The sequence below is a fragment of the Nicotiana tabacum genome, chromosome 18 (genome assembly GCF_000715075.1).
Source record: "Nicotiana tabacum cultivar K326 chromosome 18, ASM71507v2, whole genome shotgun sequence".
Classification (NCBI taxonomy): domain Eukaryota; kingdom Viridiplantae; phylum Streptophyta; class Magnoliopsida; order Solanales; family Solanaceae; genus Nicotiana; species Nicotiana tabacum.
The window spans coordinates 106,438,096-106,460,119 of NC_134097.1; the positions used below are offsets into that span (position 1 = coordinate 106,438,096).

At 36.1% G+C, this 22,024-nt stretch overlaps 1 protein-coding gene across 1 annotated transcript; it reads left to right on the forward strand.

Annotated features, from left to right (window-relative positions):
- The first annotated feature begins 274 nt into the window (after positions 1-274).
- LOC107789702 (small ribosomal subunit protein uS15) lies at positions 275-18,489 on the forward strand. The gene is made up of 5 exons (XM_075237134.1): positions 275-432; positions 546-618; positions 703-841; positions 1,065-1,251; positions 18,194-18,489. The coding sequence occupies exons 1-5, from the start codon at positions 410-412 to the stop codon at positions 18,225-18,227; spliced, it is 456 nt and encodes a 151-aa protein (XP_075093235.1). The 5' UTR covers positions 275-409; the 3' UTR covers positions 18,228-18,489.
- The last annotated feature ends 3,535 nt before the right edge of the window (positions 18,490-22,024 follow it).

Here is a 22,024-nt window from a genome sequence, read left to right on the forward strand (position 1 = left end):
CTGGAACTCCAACACGCGAAAAGTTCTAGCATAATATACTGGAGTTGGAGCACCTGTTTATGAACTTCCAACATATTATGCTGGAACTCCATTATAATATGCTGGAGTATTTTCCGGATTTTGAACATTATTTTTGTTCAAATTTATCTTTACATGAAAAATGGCTAAATTTCGATTACTTTTAAAACTGTGGCTATTTTTGAATGACCACTTGTAAATCTGGCTATTTTTGAATTTATCCCGATTTGGATGGGTCAAAAACTGGACCCAGGATTTCTGGCCCAATCCCTTGGAACGTGCAACATCCTCTTCTTTCGTAAACCCTAGTTACCTGTAGTGGAACCTACGGTTTGTCAACTTCCTTCAACCGTAGCTACAATTTGCAGCACAATTCACTCACATCTTCACCATGGGTCGTATGCACAGTCGCGGGTTCGTTTCTTTTGGCAATTTTCCTTTATACAACCAGCTTTATCCTCAGTTTTCTCCATATTTCTACTTAAATTATCACTCTAATTTTCTCATTTGCGTTTTTGTGGTTTCAGTAAAGGTATATCAGCTTCAGCTCTTCCTTATAAGAGAACTCCTCCCAGTTGGCTTAAGATCTCCACTCCAGATGTAATTCATCTACTTTTTTTTTAAATGTAGAAACAAGTTAGTATATTGAGATTCGTATATGATTATGTTTCCATAAATTTTTAGGTCGAGGATAATATCTGCAAATTTGCAAAAAAAGGATTGACACCTTCACAAATTGGTGTGATCCTTCGTGATTCTCACGGAATTGCCCAAGTCAAGAGTGTCACTGGTAGCAAGATTTTGCGTATCCTCAAAGCTCACGGTATTTACCTTTTTTAAAATTATTAGGGCTGCAAGAAATTCAACTGCAATTAAATTTGGTAAAATCTGGTTTAACATATCAATTACTACTTCTCTCGATTTGAACAAAATGTGCCCCAATGGAGTGAAATATATTAAGAGTTCATATTGACAGCTCTAACCAGCTTGGGATTAAGGCACAATTAATTGATTTAACATGTGAAATATTTTGGGCAATTGGATAGGGCTTGCTCCCGAGATTCCAGAGGATCTATACCACCTAATTAAGAAGGCAGTAGCCATCAGGAAGCATTTGGAGAGGAACAGGAAGGACAAGGATTCCAAGTTCCGCTTGATTTTGGTGGAGAGTAGGATTCACCGCTTGGCTCGCTATTACAAGAAGACTAAGAAGCTTCCACCAGTCTGGAAATAGTAAGCAATTCTCTCTCCTCCTCTCTTGACAATTTTACTTGTAAAAAGCTACTTGTCCAGAAAATTTGTGTCCAAAATATGCAGAACAATCTTTTAAGTCCACTATAACCTTTTGTGGGGAGAGTTAGTCGAAGTTAAATTTCTATCTCTTATTGTCAAATCACTTAAAAAGTAAGAAAAGTACTATAAACTAAAAAGTTCCTATACTATGGGTGACACCACTAGAAATGACTTTTTGCTTTCTTTTAACTCTATTTTTTCACATCACTACTTTCTTATATATTTCCTTAAGATAAATAATGTATTTGTTTTTTATAAATTGTTTAATTACCAAATATAACTTTTTTTCTCTTTATTAGGCTATATATAACATATCAACAAAAAAAGTTAGTTTCAAAATATTTTGACAAGGTTAGTCATGGGTCAATTTGGGCTAAAAATCAGCGAACATTTAGATGTGCTGAATTCTGCGGGTGAAAATAAGCTGAGTTAATAAATGGACGGGTCAATAACCAATCCAAACTTGGGCAGGTTGGTGGGTCATTTTTCCAAGGGCTAATTTTGCCGCTCCCTATTATGGGACCTTTTGTAAATTAAGGTTTTTTGGGTTTTTTTTTCAAAAGTTTAAACAACTCTTTGAATTTAGTTTTAGATTATTCTTAAATATCATTAATCTCTAATATACTTTAATCCTAGAAGAGGGTTATTTCCTTTAGATAAATAACTTGTGGGTCATTTTTTTAATTAAAAAACAACTCACACGAGTTTTTTTTTTTTTTGATGAAAATCAAACGAGTATTTTAATCAAAGCACCCCGTAAGTAGTGTGAAAGAATAGGGTTAAACATATCGCACGAAATAGTGTAAGCAGTGACGTGAAAAAATAGAAGTTAAAAGAAATTTTGGTCACCTTTTAGCTGACCTATAATATAGCTTACATATAGGTGCTATGACCATAAGAGGGTGAAATTGGAAACTTAAACCCACTCTCGCCTCTTACTCCAAAAGGGTATTAATGGGCATAAAAATTCATTATGGACATTCTGGACGCAAATTTTCTAGGCTAATAACCACGCCCATTTTACTTTACACTTCATCTAGTTGCCTCTGGAGGTTTGTAATTTTAGAAATAGTATTCCTTATTATATGTATCCTTTTAGGTTATAGTCAAGACTGGAAATGTTTTCCTGCACAACTTTTGTGGTTATGTGCCACTGATTATTTGTGGCTTCTGATTGTGATTTGACTAAGGGGTTGATTTGTTTGAGTGAATCGTAGGGATAGAAAAGGAATTGATGCGGAAGACAGTACTCTATACTATTTAAAAGTATACTATCTTTCTGAATTCCCTTTCTGAGTGTTTTTAGGTAACTTGCCCCTAAATTATGAGTGGCTAGCTATGACGCATAGTTTGATAAGAAAGATACTCTACATTTTTAAAGTGTACTATCTTTCTGAATGAGTCCGAAACTTTTCTAATGCCTTTTTGGGCAAAAAATACGTTTTTACTTAGATAAATAACTAAAACGCAGTGTTATACTGCGTTTTAATTTAACGGAAAGTTAGCCGTTAAAGTAAAACGCAGTACTATACTGCGTATTATAGGAAAACGCAGTATTGTACTGCGTTTTCCTATTAATATTGGGCCCAACTATATTTAATTAAAGGGAAATGCAGTACAATACTGCGTTTAAGGAAAACGCAGTATTAAATAAAAAGCCCTTCTTCCCCAAGACAACGACAAAACCATCACCATTAAAAAAGAACACCCTTGCTGGTCGGCCCCACCCGTCACCCAAAAAGCAAAAAGTGTAGGGTCCCGCACACAAGACAAGCTTTGGATTCCTTCATTCGGGTGCAAAATTTCGATTTGAATCAATTTCAAAACTTAAATTGAGGTATTTCGATTTTGTTTATGTCGAAACTCGTATAGTACATGCATATTTGTATTGTTGAATATGTTTCCATGCTAATGTGTTATGTTTGTGTTTAAATTTGTATCTTATTTATACCCGGATTGATTTATTAGCTTTGGGACAAAAAATTGTTAAAATTTGATAAATAATTTTTAATGTTAATGTTATGTTTTTATTTGCTTAAATAATACATAAATATTATTTATTTAGTTTGTTGTTCATATTTGTATGTTATGTTTGTTGTTTTTATATGTAATAGTGACCTTTTAGCGTAGTAAAATATATAGCTTTTTAGCGTAGAGTCTCTGTAGCTTAAGTATGTAGTAACTGCAAACTCTATCCAATTACACTTTACAAAATTAATTATTTAATTTATAAAAATAAACTTACAAAAGTAAAAAATTAATATATGTTGTCAAATTAAATCAAATATCGAGCCTGGAACCCATATATAATTATTCAGTCCAATATTAAAAATAATTAATTATTTAATTTATTAAGCTAACAAAATTCTAAAAATGTTGAAATTGACACGCATAATAATTAAGGATAGGTTGGTGCTATCGGGCCTCAAATATCGAGCCTGAAACACATACATAATTAAGTCCAATTCAAGGAATTTTAATTTAATTTATTAAACTAACAAAATTCTAAAAATGTTGAAATTGACACGCATAATAATTAAGGATAACTTGGTGCTATCGGGCCTCAAAAATCGAGATCGGAACCCATAGATAATTACTCAGTCCAATATTAAAAATAATTATTTGATTTACTAAACTAACACACACAATTAGTTTTCTTTAAATTATAGTAGATGACATGGACTTTCCGCCTGCGCATTGTGGACCTACCGAGGATCAGCTATTAGTGTTGCAGGGCGACCATAGGTCCTCCTTTGTATGGGAGGGACAACTATCGGATGAGCCTCTCCGCGCCAGGAGACCTGACGATTTGTGGGAGTTCATGGCGCAACATCCTTTCCATGCCCGCGTAGTCGCGCACCTACAAGCTACGGGCTTTTATACGATTTTTCGAATTGAGCGGATGCTGCTTGATTGGTTTCTCATCACGGCCTTGGTAGAGCGGTGGAGACCGGAGACACATACTTTTCACTTGCCCACTAGAGAGGCCATCATCACGCTCGAGGATGTGCAGGTTTTGTATGAACTGCGCGTAGATGGACGGGTCGTGGCACTGCCCCAGTACATTAGATCCATGACGCGTGGACAATATTTGGATATGATGGGCAGTTTACTGGTTATAGACCTCAGGGTGACGCTGTACAGAAAGGGGGCAGTCGCGTTGCTTTGTCAGGCATCAGAGATCATATGTTGTTTTTGCACCCACACATTACCGCCGAGACGGAGGATCTCCATATTGAGAGGTGCACGCGGTTGGTGCTGCTCCTGCTTTTCGGGTGTGTCTTGTTCCCGAACACTTCGGGGAGTCTAGTGAGTATGCGTTTTCTCCATCATCTTCAGCAGCTGGATGATTTACCCTTGTACAACTGGGGTGCTGCTGTTCTCGCATACCTGTATAGGAGCATGTGCCGGGCGAGCATGCTTTGCGCGGTGGACATATGTGGATTTCTGCCCCTCTTATAGGTGACAACATTTTCGAATACTCTGTTCATTACTCCGAATTCTATATGGTCGAAATGACTCGTAAATTTTACATTAACCTTTTATCTTAGGTTTGGGCCTAGCAGCGAATCATGTCGTTGCAACCACCTCTACCACCACTTGCGCCCGGTGAGGCTTATCCGTTTCTCCCTCTAGCTTCTAGGTGGGTTCTCCGGCGTGGGAACTACCGAAGGACCGATGCTCATCATAATCTCCCCCTTGTCAGGGATGTGTTAGATATGCTGGTGGCCGGACAAATAAATATGTACCTACACTTGTTATAAATTGAGTTGTGTTGCGCATATTCACTTTTATGTTATTATTTGGTAGTTCATTTGGACGCCATAGAGCGACGAGTTGCTAGCTCAGCTGCCCGATTATTGCTTAGTCGACCAACTGCTTTGGAGCACCTCCGTCCCGATGATTTTCTTCGATATGGTTGAGTATCATGCCACAGTAATGCTGTATTCTGGGCCGGGCCTAAATGGACCAAACGGGCCAGGCTTAATGGGCCTGGGCTCTGGCGGTCCCGGGCCTCACGGTTTCGGGCTTCGTGGGCTCAACGGGTGGAACCAGCCCGTGATGGGCCTAAGCCCATATTGTCTTGGGCTAAACGGGCCAGGCTCGTGGGCTTAGCGGGCCTAACGGGCTTTTTTATTTCCGTTTTTTTTAAATTTTTTTTGTTTAAGGCAATTTCTTGCAAACCATATCATGGCTATATAAAAAATATATATGTAGTATATATGTAGAGATCTAATTATTAAAGTGTTTGACGAAAAAGTAAAATAACAAAACAATAGTAAAACTAAATTGCCATGCATAATAAATTAATAAGAAAGTATAACATGAAGCATAAATACGTCTAATAATTTTAAAATAACACAAATTGTTGAAAAATCTTAAAGACGAATTTGCGGATAAATACCATCAACACAATACGTTATATGCCTCTTTAAAATGTCTGTGGTACACCCTGAACGAAAATTTAAGACTCTTCCACAGTTCTTGCACTTTAATATTTGGCCTTCATTTTCTTCAAGCACTTCATAGTAGTGCGAAACAAATAAGCGCACTCTTTCCGAACGAGGCATGATGTAACTTGAAAATTAAGATTGAGACTTGAAGTCTTGAAAATTGGAGATTGAGAGAAATTTAGATTGAGAAATGAGTATTGAGTATTGAAATGAAGAAGAGGGAGGGGGTATTTATAGTGTTAGAGAAGGTTAGTTTTGTAAATTGAAAAAACAAAACCGGCTATTTGTGCAATATGGCCGTTGGTGGTCATTGAGGGTGGGGCCCTCATTTTGAATTTTGAAAATTCTTGTTTTGTAGTATCCTCCGCAAGTTCCGCCATCATTTCTTCATAAGCTTTATGTATATATATTTCCAAATATAATTTCTTATAATGTTTTGTAGTATATATATATATATATATATTTATGTATGTATATTACCTTATATATTTTCTAGTAGTATATATTGTATGTTATGTATATATATCCCCTTATATATTTTCTTGTAGTATATATATTCCCTTATATATTTTCTTGTAATATATATTGTATGTTATGTATATAAATTATAGCTTATAAATAATTGCAAGTTAAAGACAAAAAAATATTGCAAAAAGATATTCAAGGGCATGTCTTATAATTTTTATTACCAAAAATGACATATCTTTCTTAGTCTTCCTCCCCCTAATGGAATGAGCACAACAAGGTACTAATACCACCATTAAAAGGGAAAAACTAAAAGAAGATGTGCCAAAGTACAAGTTACACCATAATCTACATTGTATCTCTAAAAAATCCTTCAAGGTTCGGAGGAGGTTGCGTTGGTGGTGGTGGAAAAGAAGCTTGTTCATCACCACTTCCGGGCGAAGCAGCATCCTCCGCAAGTTCCGCCATCATTTCTTCATAAGCTTCATCTATCGCCAATTGTGATTCCGCAATTCCAAAGTTTCTTCTTTCCGAGCGGATCCAATCTCTGAACAGTACAGATTTTTCCAAACTCTCCCTCATAGACGCTCTATGATCACCTATTTGAAGTCTTGCTTGACTGAAAGCGCTCTCTGATGCAATAGTTGAAGCTTGAATAGATAAAATATCCCGAGCCATCCTTGCAAGAACCGGAAAATGTTTTCCCCTTGCCTTCCACCATTCCAAAAAATCAAAAGTGTCGTCTGGATTCTCCTTTTCAAGTCCATGCGACAATAAACTTGAAGCTCATTTAGATGTGAAGTTTCATCATAATTATCACCTTGAGAACCCTGGACTCCGTTCAGGATTTAAGTGCTTTTAAGCCTACAGCTCTTTTAGACGATTGTGAACTAGACGAAGTAGGGGTTGGAACATTTGGCCTAGCATGCTCTAAGGCAAGTTGATAATCATTATAAATTGTTTGAGCATTAATTTTAATTGAGGCTTTTGCATCTGCAAGTGTAGCAAATTCCTCATTTGAAAGATCTAAAGCCTTATAAATATTTGAGTACAAAAAATGAGGACCTCCTAATTTTATTGTAGGATTTAACATTGCAGCAACACCATAAATAGGAGGGATAGGGAAAAAATATTTTTTAAACTTTTCTTTCATTTTATTTATAGCAAGTTGATAAATTTCCCCACCCTCCGAAAATTCAACAAACAAATCACATAGTGCTGCAATATAAAGTAAACAGTTTGAAATAGTAGGATAATATTGCCCAGAAAATGCATTTGTAGCAATTTGAAAATGTTCTAAAAAATCTATAAGAATTTTAACATTCGTCCAATCTTAAGTAGTAAGCATTTCATCATCATCCTCACCACCTACCCGAGCATTAAACGTTGCATTAATTGGGTTTCTATATTCATATGCAACTACTAAACTTTCGTACATACAATTCCTTCTAGTCGGGCAAGCTTTAGGAACCTTTCTTTCTCTAATGCCATATTCATCACATTTTTTAAAATAATCTCTAAGTCTACTTCTACGGTTTGAATAAAAAAGCCAATTAAGAACCATTCTAACCTTTTCAATTTCTAAATTTAAAATTCGCATACCATCACCGACAATTAAATGATAAATATGACAAATGCATCTAACATGGAATATATTCCTAAATGCAGGATTTAGTGTTGTTGTAAGTATGCCTATAGCACTAGTGTTACTAGAAGCATTATCCATAGAAATTGCCATTATTTTATCTCTAAAGCAAAAATATCTACAACAATGTTAGCTATAAACTTACCTGTGTGACGTGAATTAATTATTCTATACGCAATAATACGTTTTTGCATTGTCCACTCCTCATCTATCCAATGACTTGTAACAGTTAGATAATCACAATCATTACCACTTCTACCAATATCAGCAGTAATAGAAATCCAATTAGTTATATGAGTAAATAAATACCATAAATATTGTTCATATTCATGTTTATAAATATCGCTCTTAACTGTTGCGCGAGGCCAACCTTTATAAGTAGGATTAAAAACTCTTCTAATATAATGCACCCAATTAGGATTAGAAGGAAAAGAATAGGGTAAGCACATAACGGTAACCATCTTTGCTAATTCTTCACGATCTCTATTTGGATCGTAATATAAAATACCTCCGGTCACAGTGTTAATTCCTGGTTGAACTAGATTTGAACCTGTACTAGGGTTAACATCAGAATCTACATGTGTTCCCTCTAGCTGCGCTTTCATTTGTAAATATCTAACTTTATCTCTAGGGTGTGTTTTTATGTGCCTAGTCAAACTACCCGTGCCGCTAAGTGTAAAACATGTGGGAAATTACTGGCGCATAAATATACTGGAGTCCGTAGCGGCACAGGTAGTTTGACTAGACACATAAAAACACACCCTAGAGATAAAGTTAGATATTTACAAATGAAAGCGCAGCTAGAGAGGACACGTGTAGATTCTGCGGATAGCCCTAGTACAGGTTCAAATCTAGTTCAACCAGGAATTAACACTGTGACCGAAGCTATTTTATATTACGATCCAAATAGAGATCGTGAAAAATTAGCAAAGATGGTTACCGTTATGTGCTTACCCTATTCTTTTCCTTCTAATCCTAATTGGGTGCATTATATTAGAAGTGTTTTTAATCCTACTTATAAAGGTTGGCCTCGCGCAACAGTTAAGAGCGATATTTATAAACATGAATATGAACGATATTTGCGGTATTTATTTACTCATATAACTAATCGGATTTCTATTACTACTGATATTGATAGAAGTGGTAATGATTGTGATTATCTAACTGTTACAAGTCATTGGATAGATGATGAGTGGACAATGCAAAAACGCATTATTGCGTATAGAATAATTAATTCACGTCACACAGGTAAGTTTATAGCTAACATTGTTGTAGATATTTTTGCTTTAGAGATAAAATAATGGCAATTTCTATGGATAATGCTTCTAGTAACACTAGTGCTATAGGCATACTTACAACAACACAAAATCCTGCATTTAGGAATATATTCCATGTTAGATGCATTTGTCATATTTATCATTTAATTGACGGTGATGGTATGCGAATTTTAAATTTAGAAATTGAAAAGGTTAGAATGGTTCTTAATTGGCTTTTTTATTCAAACCGTAGAAGTAGACTTAGAGATTATTTAAAAAAATGTGATGAATATGGCCTTAGAGAAAGAAATGTTCCTAAAGCTTGCCCGACTAAATGGAATTGTATGTACGAAAGTTTAGTAGTTGCATATGAATATAGAAACCCAATTAATGCAACGTTTAATGCTCGGGTAGGTGGTGAGGATGATGATGATGAAATGCTTACTACTCAAGATTGGACGAATGTTAAAATTCTTATAGATTTTTTAGAACATTTTCAAATTGCTACAAATGCATTTTCTGGGCAATATTATCCTACTATTTCAAACTGTTTACTTTATATTGCAGCACTATGTGATTTGTTTGTTGAATTTTCGGAGGGTGGGGAAATTTATCAACTTGCTATAAATGAAATGAAAGAAAAGTTTAAAAAATATTTTTTCCCTATCCCTCCTATTTATGGTGTTGCTGCAATGTTAAATCCTACAATGAAATTAGGAGGTCCTCATTTTTTGTACTCAAATATTTATAAGGCTTTAGATCTTTCAAATGAGGAATTTGCTACACTTGCAGATGCAAAAGCCTCAATTAAAATTAATGCTCAAACAATTTATAATGATTTTCAACTTGCCTTAGAGCATGCTGGGCCAAATGTTCCAACCCCTACTTCGTCTAGTTCACAATCTTCTAAAAGAGCTGCGGGCTTAAAAACACTTAAATCCTGGACGGAGTCCAGGGGTTCTCAAGGTGATAATTATGATGAAACTTCACATCTAAATGAGTTTCAAGTTTATTTGTCACAGGGACTTGAAAAGGAGAATCCAAACGGCACTTTTGATCTTTTGGAATGGTGGAAGGCGAGGGAAAAACATTTTTCGGTTCTTGCAAGGATGGCTCGGGATATTTTATTTATTCAAGCTTCAACTGTTGCATCAGAGAGCGCTTTCAGTCAAGCAAGACTTCAAATAGGTGATCATAGAGCGTCTGTGAGGGAGAGTTTGGAAAAATCTGTACTGTTCAGAGATTGGATCCGCTCGGAAAGAAGAAACTTTGGAATTGCGGAATCACAACCGGCGATAGATGAAGCTTATGAAGAAATGATGGCGGAACTTGTGGAGGATGCTGCTTCGCCCGGAAGTGGTGATGAACAAGCTTCTTTTCCACCACCACCAACGCAACCTCCTCCGAACCTTGAAGGATTTGTTAGAGATACAATGTAGATTATGGTGTAACTTGTACTTTGACACATCGTCTTTTAGTTTTTTCCCTTTTAATGGTGGTATTAGTACCTTGTTGTGCTCATTCCATTGGGGGAGGAAGACTAAGAAAGATATGCCATTTTTGGTAATAAAAATTATAAGACATGCCCTTGAATATCTTTTTGCAATATTTTTTTGTCTTTAACTTGCAATTATTTATAAGCTATAATATATATACATAACATACAATATATATTACAAGAAAATATATAAGAGAATATATATACTACAAGAAAATATATATACATAACATACAATATATACTACAAGAAAATATATAGGGTAATATATATACATAACATACTATATATACTACAGAATTCAAAATGAGGCCCCCACCCCCAATGACCACTAACAGCCATATTGCACAAATAGCCGGGTTTTTTTCAATTTACAAAACTAACCTTCTCCAACACTATATATACCCCCTCCCTCTTCTTCATTTTAATACTCATTTCTCTCAATCTCCAATTTTCAAGACTTAATCCAATTTTCAAGACTTTAAGTCTCAATCTTAATTTTCAAGTTACATCATGCCTCGTTCGGAAAGAGTGCGCTTATTTGTTTCGCACTACTATGAAGTGCTTGAAGAAAATGAAGAAGGCCAAATATTAAAGTGGAAGAGTCTTAAATTTTCGTTCAGGGTGTACCACAGGCATTTTAAGGAGGCATATAACGTATTGTGTTGATGGTATTTTTCCGCAAATTCGTCTTTAAGATTTTTCAACAATTTGTGTTATTTTAAAATTATTAGACGTATTTATGCTTCATGTCGTACTTTCTTATCAATTTATTATGCATGGCAATTTTGTTTTGTTATTTTACTTTTTCGTCAAACACTTTAATAATTAGATTTCTACATATATACTACATATATATTTTTTATATAGCCATGATATGGTTTACAAGAAATTGCCTTAAACAAAAAAAAAACCCGGAAATAAAAAAGCCCGTTAGGCCCGCTAAGCCCACGAGCCCGACCCGTTTAGCCCAGGACAATATGGGCTTAGGCTCATCACGGGCTGGTTCCACCCGTTGAGCCCACGAAGCCTGGAACCGTGAGGCCCGGGACCGCCAGAGCCCAGGCCCGTTAAGCCCGGCCCATTTAGGCCCGGCCCAGAATACAGCATTACTGTGGCATGATACTCAACCATATCGAAGAAGATCATCGGGACGGAGGTGCTCCAAAGCAGTTGGTCGGCTAAGCAATAATCGGGCAGCTGAGCTAGCAACCCGTCGCTCTATGGCGTCCAAATGAACTACCAAATAATAACATAAAAGTGAATATGGGCTTAGGCCCGTCACGGGCTGGTTCCACCCGTTGAGCCCGGGACCGCCAGAGCCCAGGCCCGCTTAGCCTAGGCCCGTTTGGCCCATTTAGGCCTTGGCCCCGGCCCAGAATACATTATTAGTACCCATGATCGACAATGCTCCTAACGGGGTGACCTGCGATGCTGGCAGAGATAACTGAAGGTTGTATGACGGCATGCTGCTGGAAGGCTCATCTACCTGAGGTATATAACCCGGTTGATCATCTCCAAAATCCTCATCATGTCCCTCAACAGGTGGGTCGACAGGTGCCTCAACGCCCCTTTGCTGGGGACCACCTCCTCTCCATCTCCCAGGACCCCGTGAGGCACCCCTGCCTCGTGGGCCAGCCCTACCCCGATGGTAGTCCTCTGCCGCCGCATACTGAGCCTCGTGATCCAACCTCACGCCATCTCTCGCTTGAAACAGGGTCCAACGAGCCAGATCTGCCACCCGCCGGCCATACTCAACGAGTGCAGCACTATCGGCATGCTGCTGCATTTCCTGTCCCAATTGGTAGACCAGGTGATGCCCAATGGCCTGTGAAACACTTAAGATATTAAAAAAATAACGCTATATAACAAATATAAGATATTAATAAGCCACAAAAACATACCAATGACTCGTGCCTCCCGGCGTATGGTTTGTAGCGCTCGCCAAGTACATGAATGGGGTTCCCGATCATCAGTCGGGTGTGACGGCGGTACCATGATGTATACAGATGAATAGTGGCCTCTTGGGTAAATGAAGGTGGTGGCGGAATACGGTACTCTCGCATCCCGCTGATAGTGTGTAGGGACCCATGCAGGCTCCCCCGGTATAGGCTGGGGATGGTGAAACTGGCGAAGCACACGCTCTGGTAGGTACATATTTACCTGTCCGGCACATCCCTGACAAGGGGGAGATTATGATGAGCATCGGTCCCTCGGTAGTTCCCACGCCGGAGAACCCACTTAGAAGCTAGAGGGAAAAACGGATAAGCCTCACCGGGCACAAGTGGTGGTAGAGGTGGCTGCAACGGCATGATCCGCTGCCAGGTCCAAACCTAAGATAAAAGGTTGATGTAAAATTTATGAGTCATTTCGACCATATAGAATTCGGAGTAATGAACAGAGTATTCGAAAATGTTGTCACCTGTAGGTGGGGCAGAAATCCACATATGTCCACCGCGCAAAGCATGCTCGCCCGACACATGCTCCTATACAGGTATGCGAGAACAACAACACCCCAGCTGTACAAGGGTAAATCATCCAACTGCTGAAGATGATGGAGAAAACATACTCACTAGACTCCCCGAAGTGTTCGGGAACAAGACACACCCGAAAAGCAGGAGCAGCGCCAACTGCGTGTACCTCTCAATATGGAGATCCTCCGTCTCGCCGGTAATGTCTGGGTGCAAAAACGCCATATGATCTCTGATGCCTGACAAAGCAACGCGACTGCCCCCTCTCTGTGCAGCGTCACCCTGAGGTCTATAACCAGTAAACTGCCCATCATATCCAAATACTGTTCACGCGTCATGGATTTAATGTACTGGGGCAGTGCCACAGCCCGTCCATCTACGCGCAATCCGTACAAAACCTGAACATCCTCTAGCGTGATGATGGCCTCTCCCGTGGGCAAGTGAAAAGTATGCGTCTCCGGTCTCCACCGCTCTACCAAGGCCATGATGAGAGACCAATCAAGCTGCATCCGCCCAATTCGAAAAATCGTATAGAAGCCCGTAGCTTGTAGGCGCGCGACTACGTGGGCATGGAAAGGATGCTGCGCCATGAACTCCCACAAATCGTCAGGTCTCCTGGCGCGGAGAAGGCTCATCCGATAGCTGTCCCTCCCATACAAAGGAGGACCTATGGTCGCCCTGCAACACTAATAGCTGATCCTCGGCAGTTCCACGATGCGCAGGCGAAAAGTCCATGTCGTCTACTATAATTTAAAGAAAATTAATTGTGTGTGTTTGTTTAATAAATCAAATAATTATTTTTAATATTGGACCGAGTAATTATCTATGGGTTCCGATCTCGATTTTTGATGCCCGGTAGCACCAAGTTATCCTTAATTATTATGCCTGTCAATTTCAACATTTTTAGAATTTTGTTAGTTTAATAAATTAAAATTCCTTGAATTGGACTTAATAATTATGTATGAGTTCCAGTCTCGATATTTGAGGCCCGGTAGCACCAACCTATCATTAATTATTATGCGTGTCAATTTTAACATTTTTAGAATTTTGTTGGCTTAATAAATTAAATAATTAATTATTTTAATATTGGATCGAATAATTATGTATGGGTTCCAGGCTCGATATTTGAGGCCCGGTAGCACCAAGTTATCCTTAATTATTATGCGTGTCAATTTCAGTTACCGATGGAATTTTGTTAGTTTAAGGAATTAAATTATTGAATTGGACTGAATAATTATGTATGGTTTCCAGACTCGATATTTAAGGCCGGTAGCACCAAGCTATCCTTAATTATTATGTGTGTCAATTTCAACATTTTTAGAATTTTTTAGCTTAATAAATTAAATAATTAATTATTTTTAATATTGAACTGAATAATTATGTATGAGTTCCCGACTCAATATTTGAGGCCCGGTAGCACCAAGTTTTCCTTAATTATTATGCGTGTCAATTTCAACATTTTTAGAATTTGTTAGTTTAATAAATTAAATTAAAATTCCTTGAATTGGACTTAATAATTATGTATGGGTTCCAGGCTCGATATTTTAGGCCCGGTAGCACCAACCTATCCTTAATTATTATGCGTGTCAATTTCAACATATTTAGAATTTTGTTAGCTTAAATAATTAATTATTTTTAATATTGGACTGAATAATTATGTATGGGTTCCAGACTCGATATTTGATTTAATTTGACAACATATATTAACTTTTTACTTTTGTAAGTTTATTTTTATAAATTAAATAATTAATTTTGTAAAGTGTAATTGGATAGAGTTTGCAGTTACTACATACTTAAACTACAGAGACTCTACGTTAAAAGACTCTATATTTTACTACGCTAAAAGGTCACTATTACACATAAAAAACAACAAACATAACATACAAATATGAACAACAAACTAAATAAACAATATTTAAGCAAATAAAAACATTAACATTAAAAATTATTTATCAAATTTTAACAATTTTTTGTCCCAAAGCTAATAAATCAATCCGGGTATAAATAAGATACAAATTAAACACAAACATAACACAAATTAACATGGAAACATATTCAACAATACAAATATGCATGTACTATACGTGTTTCGACATAAACAATCGAAATACCTCAATTTAAGTTTTGAAATTGATTCAAATCGAAATTTTGCACCCGAATGAAGGAATCCAAAGCTTGTCTTGTGTGCGGGACCCTACACTCTTTGCTTTTTGGGTGACGGGTGGAGCCCAAATTTTTTCTTTTTTTAATTTTGAAGGGGGGGGGGGGGGACCAGCAGGGGTGTTCTTTTTTAATGGTGATGGTTCTGTCGTTGTCTTGGGGAAGAAGAGCTTTTTATTTAATTAAAGGAAAACACAGTATTTTAATTAAAGGGAAACACAGTACAATACTGCATTTTACTTTAACGCCTAACTTTCTGTTAAATTAAAACGCAGTATTATACTGCGTTTTAGTTATTTATGTAACTTTTTTTTTAGTAGTAAAAACGTATTTTTTGCCCAAAAAGGCATTAGAAAAGTTTTGGACTCCTTTCTGAATGAGTTCGGAACCAAAATGTGGTTCTTTTGGACAAGTAGCACCTTAATAGGTGTAAAAAAAAAGATAGACATTTTTATATATAGCGCCCAGTATTTGGGCGCTATACATAGAAACCTGAATGGGAGTGGGGGACCAAGAAGTAGAAGATATAAAATATTGAAGAGGAAGAAGAAGCAGAATGGTCGTCTTGTAGAAGACGGCTCGTTTTTTAAAAAAGGGGTATAGCGCTGGGTATTTGGGCGTTATACCTGTTAGTGTCAGCTTTCTATGTATAGCTTTGGGCGCTATACATTAACGACACAGTTAACGTTAATGTATAGCGCCCAGTATTTGGGCGTTATATATAAAAATGTTTTTTTTTTTTACACCTATTACTGCGTTTTAGTTATTTATGTAACTTTTTTTTTAGTAGTAAAAACGTATTTTTTGCCCAAAAAGGCATTAGAAAAGTTTTGGACTCCTTTCTGAATGAGTTCGGAACCAAAATGTGGTTCTTTTGGACAAGTAGCACCTTAATAGGTGTAAAAAAAAAGATAGACATTTTTATATATAGCGCCCAGTATTTGGGCGCTATACATAGAAACCTGAATGGGAGTGGGGGACCAAGAAGTAGAAGATATAAAATATTGAAGAGGAAGAAGAAGCAGAATGGTCGTCTTGTAGAAGACGGCTCGTTTTTTAAAAAAGGGGTATAGCGCTGGGTATTTGGGCGTTATACCTGTTAGTGTCAGCTTTCTATGTATAGCTTTGGGCGCTATACATTAACGACACAGTTAACGTTAATGTATAACGCCCAGTATTTGGGCGTTATATATAAAAATGTTATCTTTTTTTTTTTTACACCTATTAAGGTGCTACTTGTCCAAAAGAACCACATTTTGGTTCCGGACTCCTTTCTGAATTCCCTTTGCGAGTGTTTGTGTAACTGGCCCCTAATTTATGAGTGGCTAGGTTTGATGCATAGTTTGTTCCACTTGGTAAGGTTTTTCTTTTTGAAGAATTGAGCTGAAACATTGCTTTCTTAGTTGTGTGACGATTTCCCAAAGATATGGAGTACCTCTTAGTTTTCTCCCACTTGGTAGTTTAAGGGGTCGAGCTGAGATGTTAGTTTTAATGTTTGTGTCACCAAATGAAGACCTCTCAATCATTTACATGTTGCTAATGGGTTTGTGTTGATTATGATCCACCTGAGAGTTCCATCCTAGAACCAGTTAGCAAATGTGTTAGATTTGTGCTTGGGTTAAAACCACTTCGTTGTTACTCGTAAACTTTTAATATGACTTTTGGCACATAATATTTCACTATTTCAGCTTACTTCTGCTATAACTAATCCTTTTCCACTTAGACTATGTAGCTCTTGTCCAGGTAGTCCTTTTCGCATCCACTATCTTGGGTCAAGTGATGTTAGTTCTTATTAGAAGTGGCAAACGGGCGGGTCGGGTCGGATATGTTTCGGGTTGAAAATGAGTAATGAAAAAACGGGTAAATTATCCGACCCGACCCATATTTAATACGGATAAAAAACGGATTAACCGGCGGATAATATGGGTAACCATATTATCTATGACTTCTTACATATGATTACTTTTGTGAGAATTCTTAGTCTCCCTAACTTGAGGAACCCCCAATTTGAGGCTTTGCAAATGTAAAAGTTAGACCCATTGGTTATCCATTTTCTAAATGGATAATATGGTTCATATCCATATTTGACCCGTTTTTAAATAGGTCATTATCCAACCCATTTTTTAATGGATAATATGGGTGGTTAACTGTTTTCTTTGAACCATTTTGCTACCCCTAGTTCTTACACAACTTGTCTTACACAACTTGTTGTGCCGATGGCTTCTCCCAGGAACTTATATTTTGTCCTTTCCAGTTTCCATAACCTTGAGGCATCGTGTAGTTCTTGAGCCACTTGTTCTTATTTGACCCAAGTAAGGTTACATTCCAAAACTAATTAGACTCGAGTAGTCCATATAGGCTATAACTTTTAGTTTAGTAATCGTTCAGTATGAGCTATGCTGTATAGCATCTTTGGATTGCATTGCTGCTAGACTCTCTTCCTGATCCATACACCATTTCAAATATAATCTGTTGGACTTAGGACTATTAGAACCATCTTTGAAATGCAAACCTTTCCTTGATTCTCTGCTAATTAATGAGCTAGTGCCGAAATTTTGTCACTTTCTTGAAACAAAATGTAATTTCCCTACACTTACCAGTATCTTCTCAATGTTGTGCTGCAGGAAGTACATTTGAAGGGAAGTTGAATTTGTAGTCTTGAATTGTAAATCAACTTTTTCTTAAATTTCTCGAAGTTTAAACTTTAATCTTAACACTAGAATGCAGGGCACTTAAATGGGACGGGGAGATGTACATTATTCTGAAATCTCTACGGACGTCGTTTATCCATTCATTTTGTATTTATTTTTCTTTTTTCCTATCCAAGAAAGCCTTTACTACATGGTTCCAGTAGCCCAACTGATCATACAAAGTGTAATTCCTGGTTAGTGTTCTCCTTGCCATTGCTGATTGTGAATGTTTCTTATATGCAGTGAGTCTACCACAGCGAGTACACTTGTAGCTTAGACAGAGACATGGGATGGATTAGCTTTGAGAAATTGACCAGCTCAAGTCTTCTTTATGTATTGGAATAGTTGTCAGGTCCATTTTTTCTTATTTAATTGTTCTAGTCATACTTATGGTGATAGTTTCTGGTTACTTATGGTATAACTCTTTTTAATCAGCTCAGTCTGATAAAGAAAATGATACTCGTGGTGATAGTTTTGGATACTTCTCCAAGTTTTACTAAATGTTAGGAAAAAAGCATAAAAAACCCCCTTGAACTCGATCTGGATTTTGAGTTACATACCTTTACTTTGCAGTGATCCTATTACTCCTTGAACTATTTTGAAGTGAAATTATTTAAAGTCGAAACTTATTAAGTACTTTTTTTCTTCCTTGCTTAGTAATGCTATGGTTAATTAGGTACTTAAGATCACAAATAGAAGGGGGAGCTGGCACTCTTTGAATTGCATACTAGGAGCAGCCATCTTTCAGGCAGGCGATCTTTTTGTTTCTGAAAATTTTCGACTTCTGTATAATCACGTTTAAGTTTGTAAAAATACACTAGTCAAAGGTTAAGATTCAACTGAATTACCATTTAGGACATCTGAATAATATTTGGTAAATGTTTTTAAGGCTTCTAGTTGCATAGGATACAGTTTTTTTGAGAGGGGCGTGAACTAGTTTGTTTTGCCCTCGTTTTGTACAGCTACTCGGTAATTATTAAAATTTCTTTAATTGCCAAAAAATAATATTTGGTAAAACATGACAACGTCAAGGTGTCACCTTAAAAGAAATGGTTCAATATGACTTTTTACGCTTTGATTAGAAGAAAATGGCTGAGCAAAGATATCTTGTATTTAATTTTTGGATTTCTTACCTGTGAAAATTAAGATCTCTTGAGATTTGACACAAAATTAAACATAAAATTGTAACAATTTTGGTTAAACAAATTTCCGAAACGTTATTGACTTTAGCCTTCCTACAAAATTTCCTTTCCTATAGATGATAGGAATAGGAAAGAGTGTCAATCAGGGAAAGCATTGTCTATATATACTTTTCTTTCTCTGCCCAAAGCTGCTCCTCACTGTTATTACTATTCTCTCATTCTCTTTCTCTGCCCAAATTGCTTCTCAGTATTATTATTCTCTCATTCTCTATATATTTTTCTTTCTCTGCCCAAAGTTTTTATTCTCTAATGGCTTGCTTCCAACAGAGCAATTTCAAGAATAAAGAGATGTGGAAAAAGGAATTGTTTGAAGGGATAAAACAAGCAAAGTTAACGTTACAGGGCCAAAGAGAAAATATAAAAAGGACTTTGGATCTGAAACAGAAAAAGAAATTTCATTGTTGATGGGTGAAGGATTTGATGAACAACAAATCAACAAGAAAAAATAGACATGGGAAAAGGAATTACGTGAAGAAATTGAAAAAGCCAAAGTTGAAGAAACGTTTAGCTAGTGTGAAGTGCTAGTAATTTGTTGAAGATTATGGCCAATTGTCTCTAGTGTTTATTCTTATCTTAATGTTGGATTGGTACAACATTCTTCCATTAACATGATCACTTGGCTGGTTTGGTCATTTAGATTCTTTTCTCCAATCCAAGAAAGCCTTTACTACATAGCCCAACTGATCATACAAAGTGTAATTACCGTTGCCTTTACTACATATGCATTGAGACATGGGATGGATTAGCTTTTTGAAAAATTGACCAGCTCAAATCTTCTTTATGTATTGGGATTAGGGGTGGCAAACGGGCAGGTCATGTTGGATATGGGTAATACAAAACGGATAAACTATCTAACCCAACCCATATATGAATATCTATATTATCCATGACTTCTTGAATATGATCACTTTTAGGAGTTCACAGTCTCTCAAACTTGAGGAACCTCCAATTTGAGGTTTTACAAATGTAAAAGTTAAACTCATTCATTATCCATTGGTTATTCATTTTCTGTGGATAATACGTTTCTTACTTCTTATCCATATTCAACCCGTTTTTAAAAAGTTCATTATCCAACCTATTTTTAAACAAATAATATGGGTGGATAACTGTTTTTTAAAACCATTTTGCCACCCCTAATTGTGATAGTTGTCAGGTCCATTTTTTCTTATTTAATTGTTCTAGTGATACTTATGGTGATAGTTTCTGGAAACTTATGGTTTAGTTTTTTTAATCAACTTAAGAGGCAAAATCAGCCATCTTTCAGGCGGGCTATCTTTTTGTTTCTGAAAATTTGTGACTTCTGTATAATCATGTTTAAATTTGTAAAAATGCACAAGTCAAAAGGTTAAAGTTCAACTGAATTACCGTTTAGGACATCTGAATAATATTTGGTAAATATGACAACTTCGACCTTTTACACTGAGAGTGAAAGAAAATCGCTAAGCAAAGAAATCTTGTATTTTATTTTTTTGATTTCTTACGTGTGATAATAGCTATAAGAAGTTAATAACCACTGAATAATAGTGGATTCTGAAAATTCCCTCTATTGAAAAAGAGAAGAAAAGGTTAAGCGCCAAGAAACTATAACTCTATAAGGGACATTTATACGAGTGTGCACAGGAGGTCAAAAAAAGATTTCACGAAAAATGTTTATGTTAAAAATAGTAAACTTTCATACCTATTTAAGAATAAAATATATACAAACCACCCAGAAGACAGTAGGTACGTACGTTGTATATCGAAGATATATAGTTCACATTTTGTATGCTATTGTAGGAAAGCCTCTTAAAACGGTAAAGATAATATTAAAACTTGCGCACAATAAGTAATCGAAATTTTGAAAGCAAAAACACATACTAAAATTGATGAATAGTCAAGCCGTGTAATCAGCTACTAATGCTTGCATTAGGGTAGGTTGCTTACATCACATTCTCATGGAGTGCGACCCTTCCCCAAACCCTACGTAAACACAAAATACTTTGGCCACCGCATTGACATTTATTCATCCTATTCGAATGACTATATTTTTTTGTCACATATTAAAATGTGAAACTATCACTAAAATCAAATCACATAAAATATCAATTACAATGTATATATGTAAGAGAATTTCTCACATTAATTCCACTTGACTTCAAGCTATTGGTTAGTTGTTTCATCTTTACCCAGTGTATGATGTATTCAATTTTGCATTTAATTTTAATATTTTTTTAAAATTTTATTGCATAGCATGTGAGGCTTCTGAATTTGCGGTTGATTCTAAACCTCGTAGTTGGAAAATAACTATCCTTTACTATCTCCTTTTTGTTAGTAATTTTCTTCACTCTTTTAATACTCTAATAAATATTAATATATCTCCTTTTTGTTAGTAATTTTCTTCACTCTTTTAATACTCTAATAAATATTAATATATGCAATCGATTGCTAGAATTTCTTCTAAAATAAAACTTCCATATTTTCTCCTTCTTTTTTTTTGTCTAAATATATTCTTCATGTTTCGTTCTATTGAGTTACAAAAATATAATGACCAAACATTACCTTAAAGCTACCGAAGTTATCAAAAGAAAACAATTATCCCAAGCAAGTGTTAGACAAAATTAACCCATATTCTTTAAATATTTATTGTTCTATAGAGAAAAGAAAAGGAATATTACAACTCTAACAATGGAACCAGACCTTTTCATTTCATCCCGAAAGCAAAACGTAAATTTATAGCCAAAGGAGAAAAAAGGAAAAACAAATAAATAAAATAATCAAAATAAAATATGATAATTAAGAATAAGTGCATTAGATTTAAGATTTCAGGGGTATAAATTATACTTCATAGATACGTTTGCTAGGTCTTCTTTAAATATAAGCACAAATAGACATC